At 37.2% G+C, this 15322-nt stretch overlaps 2 protein-coding genes across 2 annotated transcripts in view; one reads left to right on the top strand and one right to left on the bottom strand.

The window, feature by feature from the left end:
• LOC123309766 (coiled-coil domain-containing protein 97) overlaps positions 1-15322 on the top strand; it is a 41479-nt gene that overhangs the window by 21322 nt on the left and 4835 nt on the right. The gene's annotated exons all lie outside the window — the stretch shown is intronic.
• Positions 1-15322, bottom strand: part of LOC123309762 (ATP-binding cassette sub-family C member 10) — a 41593-nt gene that overhangs the window by 23221 nt on the left and 3050 nt on the right. Inside the window, exons 4-6 of the mRNA XM_044893011.1 lie at positions 14546-14785; positions 14216-14439; positions 12835-13072 (exon numbers count right to left, since the gene is read on the bottom strand). Of these exons, the coding sequence (XP_044748946.1) occupies positions 12835-13072; positions 14216-14439; positions 14546-14785 (702 nt within the window). The remainder of the gene's footprint in view (positions 1-12834; positions 13073-14215; positions 14440-14545; positions 14786-15322) is intronic.

Here is a 15322-nt window from a genome sequence, read left to right as displayed (position 1 = left end):
GGAAATCCCAATTGGATCAGACGAATATAACAGGAGATATCGCAGATTGAAAATTGTAATTTTTGAAAAATGCCATTTCCAAAATGAAAATCTAAACGAAGGGAGATAGGCTTTCGAAAATGCTCGCAATAGATTCAGCGTATTCGAAAACCTATATTTCCATACCAAAATTCCAGATATCTGGTCCTGTTCAGGAGAAAATAATTTTTTTTGTTTTTCCACTTTTCATTTTCGAGTTGACTTCGAAGAGCTCTCTGGAGTGTAATTCTCTATTGAAGCATCAACTGTTTGCTTTTCTAGAATCTTCGGAACAAATTCCATGCACTCCATATCCTAGGATAGTGATGGAACATCGTGATTTTCAGACAGAGTAGAAAATAGGTCATTTTTGGGGGGTCTAACCCCTTGCTCATTTTTGACCCAAAAAATCGAGATTTTCGAAATCGAGTTTTTGTGCTCGGGTGGAAGCCTAGGCAACGCTGATTATATAACCGGAAATCCCAATTGGATCAGACGAATATAACAGGAGATATCGCAGATTGAAAATTGTAATTTTTGAAAAATGCCATTTCCAAAATGAAAATCTAAACGAAGAGAGATAGGCTTTCGAAAATGCTCGCAATAGATTCAGCGTATTCGAAAACCTATATTTCCATACCAAAATTCCAGATATCTGGTCCTGTTCAGGAGAAAATAATTTTTTTTGTTTTTCCACTTTTCATTTTCGAGTTGACTTCGAAGAGCTCTCTGGAGTGTAATTCTCTATTGAAGCATCAACTGTTTGCTTTTCTAGAATCTTCGGAACAAATTCCATGCACTCCATATCCTAGGATAGTGATGGAACATCGTGATTTTCAGACAGAGTAGAAAATAGGTCATTTTTGGGGGGTCTAACCCCTTGCTCATTTTTGACCCAAAAAATCGAGATTTTCGAAATCGAGTTTTTGTGCTCGGGTGGAAGCCTAGGCAACGCTGATTATATAACCGGAAATCCCAATTGGATCAGACGAATATAACAGGAGATATCGCAGATTGAAAATTGTAATTTTTGAAAAATGCCATTTCCAAAATGAAAATCTAAACGAAGGGAGATAGGCTTTCGAAAATGCTCGCAATAGATTCAGCGTATTCGAAAACCTATATTTCCATACCAAAATTCCAGATATCTGGTCCTGTTCAGGAGAAAATAATTTTTTTTGTTTTTCCACTTTTCATTTTCGAGTTGACTTCGAAGAGCTCTCTGGAGTGTAATTCTCTATTGAAGCATCAACTGTTTGCTTTTCTAGAATCTTCGGAACAAATTCCATGCACTCCATATCCTAGGATAGTGATGGAACATCGTGATTTTCAGACAGAGTAGAAAATAGGTCATTTTTGGGGGGTCTAACCCCTTGCTCATTTTTGACCCAAAAAATCGAGATTTTCGAAATCGAGTTTTTGTGCTCGGGTGGAAGCCTAGGCAACGCTGATTATATAACCGGAAATCCCAATTGGATCAGACGAATATAACAGGAGATATCGCAGATTGAAAATTGTAATTTTTGAAAAATGCCATTTCCAAAATGAAAATCTAAACGAAGAGAGATAGGCTTTCGAAAATGCTCGCAATAGATTCAGCGTATTCGAAAACCTATATTTCCATACCAAAATTTCAGATATCTGGTCCTGTTCAGGAGAAAATAATTTTTTTTGTTTTTCCACTTTTCATTTTCGAGTTGACTTCGAAGAGCTCTCTGGAGTGTAATTCTCTATTGAAGCATCAACTGTTTGCTTTTCTAGAATCTTCGGAACAAATTCCATGCACTCCATATCCTAGGATAGTGATGGAACATCGTGATTTTCAGACAGAGTAGAAAATAGGTCATTTTTGGGGGGGTCTAACCCCTTGCTCATTTTTGACCCAAAAAAACGAGATTTTCGAAATCGAGTTTTTGTGCTCGGGTGGAAGCCTAGGCAACGCTGATTATATAACCGGAAATCCCAATTGGATCAGACGAATATAACAGTAGATATCGCAGATTGAAAATTGTAATTTTTGAAAAATGCCATTTCCAAAATGAAAATCTAAACGAAGGGAGATAGGCTTTCGAAAATGCTCGCAATAGATTCAGCGTATTCGAAAACCTATATTTCCATACCAAAATTTCAGATATCTGGTCCTGTTCAGGAGAAAATACATTTTTTTTGCTTTTCCACTTTTCATTTTCGAGTTGACTTCGAAGAGCTCTCTGGAGTGTAATTCTCTATTGAAGCATCAACTGTTTGCTTTTCTAGAATCTTCGGAAAAAATTCCATGCACTCCATATCCTAGGATAGTGATGGAACATCGTGATTTTCAGACAGAGTAGAAAATAGGTCATTTTTGGGGGGTCTAACCCCTTGCTCATTTTTGACCCAAAAAATTGAGATTTTCGAAATCGAGTTTTTGTACTCGGGTGGAAGCCTAGGCAACGCTGATTATATAACCGGAAATCCCAATTGGATCGGACGAATATAACAGGAGATATCGCAGATTGAAAATTGTAATTTTTGAAAAATGCCATTTCCAAAATGAAAATCTAAACGAAGGGAGATAGGCTTTCGAAAATGCTCGCAATAGATTCAGCGTGTACGAAAACCTATATTTCCATACCAAAATTTCAGATATCTGGTCCTGTTCAGGAGAAAATGATTTTTTTTGTTTTTCCACTTTTCATTTTCGAGTTGACTTCGACGAGCTCTCTGGAGTGTAATTCTGCATTGAAGCATCGACTGTTTCGTTTTTCAGAATCTTCAGAACAAATTCTATGCACTCCATATCCTAGGATAGTGATGGAACATCTTGATTTTCAGACAGAGTAAAAAATAGGTCATTTTAGGCGGGTCTAACCCCTTGCTCATTTTTGACCCAAAAAATCGAGATTTTCGAAATCGAGTTTTTGTGCTCGGGTGGAAGCCTAGGCAACGCTGATTAAATAACCGGAAATCCCAATTGGATCAGACGAATATAACAGGAGATATCGCAGATTGAAAATTGCAATTTTTGAAAAATACCATTTCCAAGATGAAAATCTAAACGAAGGGAGATAGGCTTTCGAAAATGCTCGCAATAGATTCAGCGTGTACGAAAACCTATATTTCCATACCAAAATTTCAGATATCTGGTCCTGTTCAGGAGAAAATGATTTTTTTTGTTTTTCCACATTCCATTTTCGAGTTGACTTCGAAGAGCTCCCTGGAGTGTAATTCTCTATTGAAGCATCAACTGTTTGCTTTTCTAGAATCTTCGGAACAAATTCCATGCACTCCATATCCTAAGATAGTGATGGAACATCGTGATTTTCAGACAGAGTAGAAAATAGGTCATTTTTAGGGGGTCTAACCCCTTGCTCATTTTTGACCCAAAAAATCGAGATTTTCGAAATCGAGTTTTCGTGCTCGGGTGGAAGCCTAGGCAACGCTGATTATATAACCGGAAATCCCAATTGGATCAGACGAATATAACAGGAGATATCGCAGATTGAAAATTGTAATTTTTGAAAAATGCCATTTCCAAAATGAAAATCTAAACGAAGGGAGATAGGCTTTCGAAAATGCTCGCAATAGATTCAGCGTATTCGAAAACCTATATTTCCATACCAAAATTTCAAATATCTGGCCCTGTTCAGGAGAAAATTATGTTTTTTGTTTTTCCACTTTTCATTTTCGAGTTGACTTCGAAGAGCTCTCTGGAGTGTAATTCTCTATTGAAGCATCAACTGTTTGCTTTTCTAGAATCTTCAGAACAAATTCCATGCACTCCATATACTGGGATAGTGATGGAACATCGTGATTTTCAGACAGAGTAGAAAATAGGTCATTTTTGGGGGGTCTAACCCCTTGCTCATTTTTGACCCAAAAAATCGAGATTTTCGAAATCGAGTTTTTGTGCTTGGGTGGAAGCCTAGGCAACGCTGATTATATAACCGGAAATCCCAATTGGATCAGACGAATATAAAAGGAGATATCGCAGATTGAAAATTGTAATTTTTGAAAAATGCCATTTCCAAAATGAAAATCTAAACGAAGGGAGATAGGCTTTCGAAAATGCTCGCAATAGATTCAGCGTATTCGAAAACCTATATTTCCATACCAAAATTTCAGATATCTGGTCCTGTTCAGGAGAAAATAATTTTTTTTGTTTTTCCACTTTTCATTTTCGAGTTGACTTCGAAGAGCTCTCTGGAGTGTAATTCTCTATTGAAGCATCAACCGTTTGCTTTTCTAGAATCTTCAGAACAAATTCCATGCACTCCATATACTAGGATAGTGATGGAACATCGTGATTTTCAGACAGAGTAGAAAATAGGTCATTTTTGGGGGGTCTAACCCCTTGCTCATTTTTGACCCAAAAAATCGAGATTTTCGAAATCGAGTTTTTGTGCTCGGGTGGAAGCCTAGGCAACGCTGATTATATAACCGGAAATCCCAATTGGATCAGACGAATATAACAGGAGATATCGCAGATTGAAAATTGTAATTTTTGAAAAATGCCATTTCCAAAATGAAAATCTAAACGAAGAGAGATAGGCTTTCGAAAATGCTCGCAATAGATTCAGCGTATTCGAAAACCTATATTTCCATACCAAAATTTCAGATATCTGGTCCTGTTCAGGAGAAAATAATTTTTTTTGTTTTTCCACTTTTCATTTTCGAGTTGACTTCGAAGAGCTCTCTGGAGTGTAATTCTCTATTGAAGCATCAACTGTTTGCTTTTCTAGAATCTTCGGAACAAATTCCATGCACTCCATATCCTACGATAGTGATGGAACATCGTGATTTTCAGACAGAGTAGAAAATAGGTCATTTTTGGGGGGTCTAACCCCTTGCTCATTTTTGACCCAAAAAAACGAGATTTTCGAAATCGAGTTTTCGTGCTCGGGTGGAAGCCTAGGCAACGCTGATTATATAACCGGAAATCCCAATTGGATCAGACGAATATAACAGTAGATATCGCAGATTGAAAATTGTAATTTTTGAAAAATGCCATTTCCAAAATGAAAATCTAAACGAAGGGAGATAGGCTTTCGAAAATGCTCGCAATAGATTCAGCGTATTCGAAAACCTATATTTCCATACCAAAATTTCAGATATCTGGTCCTGTTCAGGAGAAAATACATTTTTTTTGTTTTTCCACTTTTCATTTTCGAGTTGACTTCGAAGAGCTCTCTGGAGTGTAATTCTCTATTGAAGCATCAACTGTTTGCTTTTCTAGAATCTTCGGAAAAAATTCCATGCACTCCATATCCTAGGATAGTGATGGAACATCGTGATTTTCAGACAGAGTAGAAAATAGGTCATTTTTGGGGGGTCTAACCCCTTGCTCATTTTTGACCCAAAAAATTGAGATTTTCGAAATCGAGTTTTTGTACTCGGGTGGAAGCCTAGGCAACGCTGATTATATAACCGGAAATCCCAATTGGATCGGACGAATATAACAGGAGATATCGCAGATTGAAAATTGTAATTTTTGAAAAATGCCATTTCCAAAATGAAAATCTAAACGAAGGGAGATAGGCTTTCGAAAATGCTCGCAATAGATTCAGCGTATTCGAAAACCTATATTTCTATACCAAAATTTCAAATATCTGGCCCTGTTCAGGAGAAAATTTTGTTTTTTGTTTTTCCACTTTTCATTTTCGAGTTGACTTCGAAGAGCTCTCTGGAGTGTAATTTTCTATTGAAGCATCAACTGTTTGCTTTTCTAGAATCTTCAGAACGAATTCCATGCACTCCATATACTAGGATAGTGATGGAACATCGTGATTTTCAGACAGAGTAGAAAATAGGTCATTTTTAGGGGGTCTAACCCCTTGCTCATTTTTGACCCAAAAAATCGAGATTTTCGAAATCGAGTTTTTGTGCTCGGGTGGAAGCCTAGGCAACGCTGATTATATAACCGGAAATCCCAATTGGATCAGACGAATATAACAGGAGATGTCGCAGATTGAAAATTGTAATTTTTGAAAAATGCCATTTCCAAAATGAAAATCTAAACGAAGGGAGATAGGCTTTCGAAAATGCTCGGAATAGATTCAGCGTATTCGAAAACCTATATTTCCATACCAAAATTTCAGATATCTGGTCCTGTTCAGGAGAAAATACATTTTTTTTGTTTTTCCACTTTTCATTTTCGAGTTGACTTCGAAAAGCTCTCTGGAGTGTAATTCTCTATTGAAGCATAAACTGTTTGCTTTTCTAGAATCTTCGGAAAAAATTCCATGCACTCCATATCCTAGGATAGTGATGGAACATCGTGATTTTCAGACAGAGTAGAAAATAGGTCATTTTTGGGGGGTCTAACCCCTTGCTCATTTTTGACCCAAAAAATTGAGATTTTCGAAATCGAGTTTTTGTGCTCGGGTGGAAGCCTAGGCAACGCTGATTATATAACCGGAAATCCCAATTGGATCGGACGAATATAACAGGAGATATCGCAGATTGAAAATTGTAATTTTTGAAAAATGCCATTTCCAAAATGAAAATCTAAACGAAGGGAGATAGGCTTTCGAAAATGCTCGCAATAGATTCAGCGTATTCGAAAACCTATATTTCCATACCAAAATTTCAAATATCTGGCCCTGTTCAGGAGAAAATTTTGTTTTTTGTTTTACCACTTTTCATTTTCGAGTTGACTTCGAAGAGCTCTCTGGAGTGTAATTCTCTATTGAAGCATCAATTGTTTGCTTTTCTAGAATCTTCAGAACAAATTCCATGCACTCCATATACTAGGATAGTGATGGAACATCGTGATTTTCAGACAGAGTAGAAAATAGGTCATTTTTGGGGGGTCTAACCCCTTGCTCATTTTTGACCCAAAAAATCGAGATTTTCGAAATCGAGTTTTTGTGCTCGGGTGGAAGCCTAGGCAACGCTGATTATATAACCGGAAATCCCAATTGGATCAGACGAATATAACAGGAGATATCGCAGATTGAAAATTGTAATTTTCGAAAAATGCCATTTCCAAAATGAAAATCTAAACGAAGGGAGATAGGCTTTCGAAAATGCTCGCAATAGATTCAGCGTATTCGAAAACCTATATTTCCATACCAAAATTTCAGATATCTGGTCCTGTTCAGGAGAAAATTTTGTTTTTTGTTTTTCCACTTTTCATTTTCGAGTTGACTTCGAAGAGCTCTCTGGAGTGTAATTCTCTATTGAAGCATCAACTGTTTGCTTTTCTAGAAACTTCAGAACAAATTCCATGCACTCCATATCCTAGGATAGTGATGAAACATCGTGATTTTCAGACAGAGTATAAAATAGGTCATTTTTGGGGGGTCTAACCCCTTGCTCATTTTTGACCCAAAAAATCGAGATTTTCGAAATCGAGTTTTTGTGCTCGGGTGGAAGCCTAGGCAACGCTGATTATATAACCGGAAATCCCAATTGGATCAGACGAATATAACAGTAGATATCGCAGATTGAAAATTGTAATTTTTGAAAAATGCATTTCCAAAATGAAAATCTAAACGAAGGGTGATAGGTTTTCGAAAATGCTCGCAATAGATTCAGCGTATTCGAAAACCTATATTTCCATACCAAAATTTCAGATATCTGGTCCTGTTCAGGAGAAAATAATTTTTTTTGTTTTTCCACTTTTCATTTTCGAGTTGACTTCGAAGAGCTCTCTGGAGTGTAATTCTCTATTGAAGCATCAACTGTTTGCTTTTCTAGAATCTTCGGAACAAATTCCATGCACTCCATATCCTAGGATAGTGATGGAACATCGTGATTTTCAGACAGAGTAGAAAATAGGTCATTTTTGGGGGGTCTAACCTCTTGCTCATTTTTGACCCAAAAAATTGAGATTTTCGAAATCGAGTTTTTGTGCTCGGATGGAAGCCTAGGCAACGCTGATTATATAACCGGAAATCCCAATTGGATCAGACGAATATAACAGGAGATATCGCTAATTGAAAATTGTAATTTTTGAAAAATGCCATTTCCAAAATGAAAATCTAAACGAAGGGAGATAGGCTTTCGAAAATGCTCGCAATAGATTCAGCGTATTCGAAAACCTATATTTCCATACCAAAATTTCAGATATCTGGTCCTGTTCAGGAGAAAATAATTTTTTTTGTTTTTCCACTTTTCATTTTCGAGTTGACTTCGAAGAGCTCTCTGGAGTGTAATTCTCTATTGAAGCATCAACTGTTTGCTTTTCTAGAATCTTCGGAACAAATTCCATGCACTCCATATCCTAGGATAGTGATGGAACATCGTGATTTTCAGACAGAGTAGAAAATAGGTCATTTTTGGGGGGTCTGACCCCTTGCTCATTTTTGACCCAAAAAAACGAGATTTTCGAAATCGAGTTTTTGTGCTCGGGTGGAAGCCTAGGCAGCGCTGATTATATAACCGGAAATCCCAATTGGATCAGACGAATATAACAGCGGATATCGCAGATTGAAAATTGTAATTTTCGAAAAATGCCATTTCCAAAATGAAAATCTAAACGAAGGGAGATAGGCTTTCGAAAATGCTCGCAATAGATTCAGCGTATTCGAAAACCTATATTTCCATACCAAAATTTCAAATATCTGGCCCTGTTCAGGAGAAAATTTTGTTTTTTGTTTTTCCACTTTTCATTTTCGAGTTGACTTCGAAGAGCTCTCTGGAGTGTAATTCTCTATTGAAGCATCAACTGTTTGCTTTTCTAGAATCTTCGGAACAAATTCCATGCACTCCATATCCTAGGATAGTGATGGAACATCGTGATTTTCAGACAGAGTAGAAAATAGGTCATTTTTGGGGGGTCTAACCCCTTGCTCATTTTTGACCCAAAAAAACGAGATTTTCGAAATCGAGTTTTTGTGCTCGGGTGGAAGCCTAGGCAACGCTGATTATATAACCGGAAATCCCAATTGGATCAGACGAATATAACAGGAGATATCGCAGATTGAAAATTGTAATTTTTGAAAAATGCCATTTCCAAAATGAAAATCTAAACGAAGGGAGATAGGCTTTCGAAAATGCTCGCAATAGATTCAGCGTATTCGAAAACCTATATTTCCATACCAAAATTTCAAATATCTGGCCCTGTTCAGGAGAAAATTTTGTTTTTTGTTTTTCCACTTTTCATTTTCGAGTTGACTTCGAAGAGCTCTCTGGAGTGTAATTCTCTATTGAAGCATCAACTGTTTGCTTTTCTAGAATCTTCGGAACAAATTCCATGCACTCCATATCCTAGGATAGTGATGGAACATCGTGATTTTCAGACAGAGTAGAAAATAGGTCATTTTTGGGGGGTCTGACCCCTTGCTCATTTTTGACCCAAAAAAACGAGATTTTCGAAATCGAGTTTTTGTGCTCGGGTGGAAGCCTAGGCAGCGTTGATTATATAACCGGAAATCCCAATTGGATCAGACGAATATAACAGGAGATATCGCAGATTGAAAATTGTAATTTTTGAAAAATGCCATTTCCAAAATGAAAATCTAAACGAAGGGAGATAGGCTTTCGAAAATGCTCGCAATAGATTCAGCGTATTCGAAAACCCATATTTCCATACCAAAATTTCAGATATCTGGTCCTGTTCAGGAGAAAATACATTTTTTTTGTTTTTCCACTTTTCATTTTCGAGTTGACTTCGAAGAGCTGCCTGGAGTGTAATTCTCTATTGAAGCATCAACTGTTCGGTTTTCCAGAATATTCAGAACAAATTCTATGCACTCCATGTCCTAGGATAGTAATGGAACATCTTGATTTTCAGACAGAGTAGCAAATATGTCATTTTAGGGGGGTCTAACCCCTTGCTCATTTTTGATCAAAAATATCGAGATTTTCGAAATCGAGTTTTTGTGGTAGGGTGGAAGCCTAGGCAACGCTGATTATATAACCGGAAATCCCAATTGGATCAGACGAATATAACAGGAGATATCGCTAATTGAAAATTGTAATTTTTGAAAAAGGCCATTTCCAAAATGAAAATCTAAACGAAGGGAGATAGGCTTTCGAAAATGCTCGCAATAGATTCAGCGTATTCGAAAACCTATATTTCCATACCAAAATTTCAAATATCTGGCCCTGTTCAGGAGAAAATTTTGTTTTTTGTTTTTCCACTTTTCATTTTCGAGTTGACTTCGAAGAGCTCTCTGGAGTGTAATTCTCTATTGAAGCATCAACTGTTTGCTTTTCTAGAATCTTCAGAACAAATTCCATGCACTCCATATACTAGGATAGTGATGGAACATCGTGATTTTCAGACAGAGTAGAAAATAGGTCATTTTTGGGGGGTCTAACCCCTTGCTCATTTTTGACCCAAAAAATCGAGATTTTCGAAATCGAGTTTTTGTGCTCGGGTGGAAGCCTAGGCAACGCTGATTATATAACCGGAAATCCCAATTGGATCAGACGAATATAACAGGAGATATCGCAGATTGAAAATTGTAATTTTTGAAAAATGCCATTTCCAAAATGAAAATCTAAACGAAGGGAGATAGGCTTTCGAAAATGCTCGCAATAGATTCAGCGTATTCGAAAACCTATATTTCCATACCAAAATTTCAGATATCTGGTCCTGTTCAGGAGAAAATAATTTTTTTTGTTTTTCCACTTTTCATTTTCGAGTTGACTTCGAAGAGCTCTCTGGAGTGTAATTCTCTATTGAAGCATCAACTGTTTGCTTTTCTAGAATCTTCGGAACAAATTCCATGCACTCCATATCCTAGGATAGTGATGGAACATCGTGATTTTCAGACAGAGTAGAAAATAGGTCATTTTTGGGGGGGTCTAACCCCTTGCTCATTTTTGACCCAAAAAAACGAGATTTTCGAAATCGAGTTTTTGTGCTCGGGTGGAAGCCTAGGCAACGCTGATTATATAACCGGAAATCCCAATTGGATCAGACGAATATAACAGGAGATATCGCAGATTGAAAATTGTAATTTTTGAAAAATGCCATTTCCAAAATGAAAATCTAAACGAAGGGAGATAGGCTTTCGAAAATGCTCGCAATAGATTCAGCGTATTCGAAAACCCATATTTCCATACCAAAATTTCAGATATCTGGTCCTGTTCAGGAGAAAATACATTTTTTTTGTTTTTCCACTTTTCATTTTCGAGTTGACTTCGAAGAGCTCTCTGGAGTGTAATTCTCTATTGAAGCATCAACTGTTTGCTTTTCTAGAATCTTCGGAACAAATTCCATGCACTCCATATCCTAGGATAGTGATGGAACATCGTGATTTTCAGACAGAGTAGAAAAAATAGGTCATTTTTGGGGGGTCTAACCCCTTGCTCATTTTTGACCCAAAAAATTGAGATTTTCGAAATCGAGTTTTTGTGCTCGGGTGGAAGCCTAGGCAACGCTGATTATATAACCGGAAATCCCAATTGGATCAGACGAATATAACAGCGGATATCGCAGATTGAAAATTGTAATTTTCGAAAAATGCCATTTCCAAAATGAAAATCTAAACGAAGGGAGATAGGCTTTCGAAAATGCTCGCAATAGATTCAGCGTATTCGAAAACCTATATTTCCATACCAAAATTTCAAATATCTGGCCCTGTTCAGGAGAAAATTTTGTTTTTTGTTTTTCCACTTTTCATTTTCGAGTTGACTTCGAAGAGCTCTCTGGAGTGTAATTCTCTATTGAAGCATCAACTGTTTGCTTTTCTAGAATCTTCGGAACAAATTCCATGCACTCCATATCCTAGGATAGTGATGGAACATCGTGATTTTCAGACAGAGTAGAAAATAGGTCATTTTTGGGGGGTCTAACCCCTTGCTCATTTTTGACCCAAAAAATTGAGATTTTCGAAATCGAGTTTTTGTGCTCGGGTGGAAGCCTAGGCAACGCTGATTATATAACCGGAAATCCCAATTGGATCGGACGAATATAACAGGAGATATCGCTAATTGAAAATTGTAATGTTTGAAAAATGCCATTTCCAAAATGAAAATCTAAACGAAGGGAGATAGGCTTTCGAAAATGCTCGCAATAGATTCAGCGTATTCGAAAACCTATATTTCCATACCAAAATTTCAAATATCTGGCCCTGTTCAGGAGAAAATTTTGTTTTTTGTTTTTCCACTTTTCATTTTCGAGTTGACTTCGAAGAGCTCTCTGGAGTGTAATTCTCTGTTGAAGCATCAACTTTGCTTCTCTAGAATCTTCAGAACAAATTCCATGCACTCCATATCCTAGGATAGTGATGGAACATCGTGATTTTCAGACAGAGTAGAAAATAGGTCATTTTTGTGGGGTCTAACCCCTTGCTCATTTTTGACCCAAAAAATCGAGATTTTCGAAATCGAGTTAATGTGCTCTGGTGGAAGCCTAGGCAACGCTGATTATATAACCGGAAATCCCAATTGGGTCAGACGAATATAGCAGGAGATATCGCAGATTGAAAATTACAATTTTTGAAAAATGCCATTTCCAAGATGAAAATCTAAACGAAGAGAGATAGGCTTTCGAAATTGCTCGAAATAGATTGAGCGTGTTCGAAAACCTATATTTCCATACCAAACTTTCGAATATCTGGCCCTGTTCAGGAGAAAATAATTTTTTTTGTTTTTCCACTTTTTATTTTCGACTTGACTTCGAAGTCAGGGTTATAGCATCCTACATAAGAGGTTTCGAACAAATCATTAAATAGTCCAATACGTTTATGCCAAAAATTCTGAGCCCTAATTTCAATACCTAAATTTAAATTACTGATGAGAAATCCGAAGGGAATTTCACAAAAGCATAATCTGAGAAGCCACCACTGTAGTCCAACCCCACATCCACGTGAATACAGCTGATTTGGAAGGTCCGGTACACAAACTAATACGAAACCCAATTTCGAGCGACCTGCCTACCTTTAATGCTCCTGATGAAATGCTGCTCCCACACGTAAAGCTTGACCGCCTTAATTCCTCGCAGAACTTCGGTGATTACCCTGACCCGCGAGTCTTTTTCCGCCATCAATTTCGTGCTGAGCTGACCGATTTTGTTTGCGATCAACTTGTTGATTGGGATGAGGGCGACGCTGAAAACGACGCCGGCCAAGAATGCCAAGCCGACCTGAGTGTAGAGGAGGTACAAGGTGACGCCCAGCTGGAAGTACATGATAAAATTATATTGCAATATACATACAATGAACTGTTCTTCAAAATTTAAGAATATTGAATCAATTTGTTTTCCAGTAAAACCCAATACCGTAGATTGGGGTGGGGTGACTTGGGACGATTGTTGAATTCAACTTGTCAGATTTTCAAAACGGTGACCTATGTTTATGTGAGAAAGAGGTTAAAATACGCTCAATGACTCAGACTATTGATTAAGATATAAACCATGCTTCAGAATTCGAATATAAATTAAAAAATAATATATATTCATGTTCCAAGTCACCCACCGAGTAGGGAGGCTTGGGACACAAGTTAAAATCTATTGATTTCTCAACTCTCAAATGAAATAGGTGACTTGGGACGGTGTATAGTTTTAAAAAATTCGAATTTGTGATTATATAGTTGAAATTCGGTTAGGAAATTAAATGATAAACCCCTATTTCAGCGAAAGTAAATATATTGCAACTCGACTGTAGAAAAAAAAAACTAAACAAAACAGGGGAGCTTTGATTTATTTCATTCCTTGGTGTGGAAATAACGTAAATAATAATATCCTGCGAAAAATCGGCATATTTCCTGCTGTCAATGCGCCGCTTGTATCTATTCGGCATTGTCCCAAGTCACCCTATGAAACAACAAAATAAATTAATGAGATCCGTGTTGCCGTTTGATTTGTAAACAACCTTGTTTCATGACATATCTTTTATCCCAATATCCCACGTATCCAGAAAAAAATTACACATGCACAAAGTGAAACACATGTACAGGACACTAGAAAGTATAAAGGCCATAAAAAAACGCGCTTTTACTCTCCTGAATTCGTTAATTTTTCCTGTCAATTCAGACGCTCTGGTCACGGCAAACTCAACAGGAATTAATTGTTAAACTAACCGAAAAGACGCTACACAATATTATAAGTTTGTCCCTTCACTCATAAATGGTAAGAAACAAAGAAATCTGCAAGGGGGGTAATTGTCTCAAGGTACAGGACTATCCCAAGTCACCCGAATCTACCGGTACCTTTTAGAACCATGTGTAGTTAGAGTTTTTTTGGTTTGAATAACAAGATTTCAAAGAAATGTGCATCCACCAGTAACAAAATACAATACAAGGAGCTCTTTGAAGACCTCACCTGAAATGGAATACTCCAAACGGCGTGAAAACTAGGGCACGAGTTTACGATCCTATCTGTGTCGGTTGACATAAAATTCACTATTTCTCCGACTGAAAAATATGAGTTCAAGACGGAACCGTTCACAGCCAGGACTTTTCTGTAAATCGTGGTCACGAGGGCTGTTCTCATCTTCAGTCCAATCACGCTCATCCAGAATTGAAAATGCGAGTCGCAAAGCGCTCCTGAAAAAAAGAAAGTGGAAAAAATTAGATGGAGATATGATGGCATATCAAGTGAAACGCATACAATAGTTTCATATTGTGAAAACAAACTTTTATGCACCCTTACCTACAATAGCACTGGAGGCAAGACCTGCAGCATATAAATAGCCCCAATGAATTGGCTCGTTTTTATCCTCAATGAAGCTGACCAATCTGTTGAGCAGCATTGGTCCAGCGAAGCCAGCACAATCAGACATGAACCTCAGGATACCTATTCCGTAAAACTCCTTCCAGAAGCACTTGTGTAGTGCTTTCAATAGGGTCGAATTGCTTCCTCGTACAACGATGACCTCGGGAGTGTGGACATCTGGAAGGTTTATAGAGGTAGTCTAATGAACTCTGTTAACTCAATTCGATATAGTAATTTTTTCCAGATTTTTATCGAAAATATAAATCTGATCTTGTGTGAAAGCATTGCCGATGATTAAAAACATGGCAGTATCAATTTGAATTCCTTGAAGATTGTTGAAATATCAGACAGCCATTCAATTGACAATCTTTATTCTTGTCCCTTGCAATTTTTTCATCAAACGAAAAAATTTTGAGACAAATTGAAAAAAAAATAACTGAACGTATTTCGAGATTCGTATGGAATTCTACTTGTTAATCAGATTTCTATATTTTTCTAAGAAATTGCAAGGGACAACACAAGTATGTGTACCTATGTACCAAATTGAGTGATTTTCGAAGAGTATTTTCAGAGGCGTTACTTTTTATTCACTCTGTAATGTTACAAGGCTGTCAAAACCACCAAGTTCTGTAGGAATCCTTCAAGATGTATTTACAAGCATTGAAAATCGTGCTCCGGTCCCGCAAATCCCTTTATACACTCCCCATCACACAT

The sequence above is a fragment of the Coccinella septempunctata genome, chromosome 3 (assembly GCF_907165205.1).
Source record: "Coccinella septempunctata chromosome 3, icCocSept1.1, whole genome shotgun sequence".
Lineage (NCBI taxonomy): Eukaryota > Metazoa > Arthropoda > Insecta > Coleoptera > Coccinellidae > Coccinella > Coccinella septempunctata.
The sequence above is the reverse complement of the archived record's forward strand: the minus strand, read 5'-3'. Positions and strand labels throughout refer to the sequence as shown.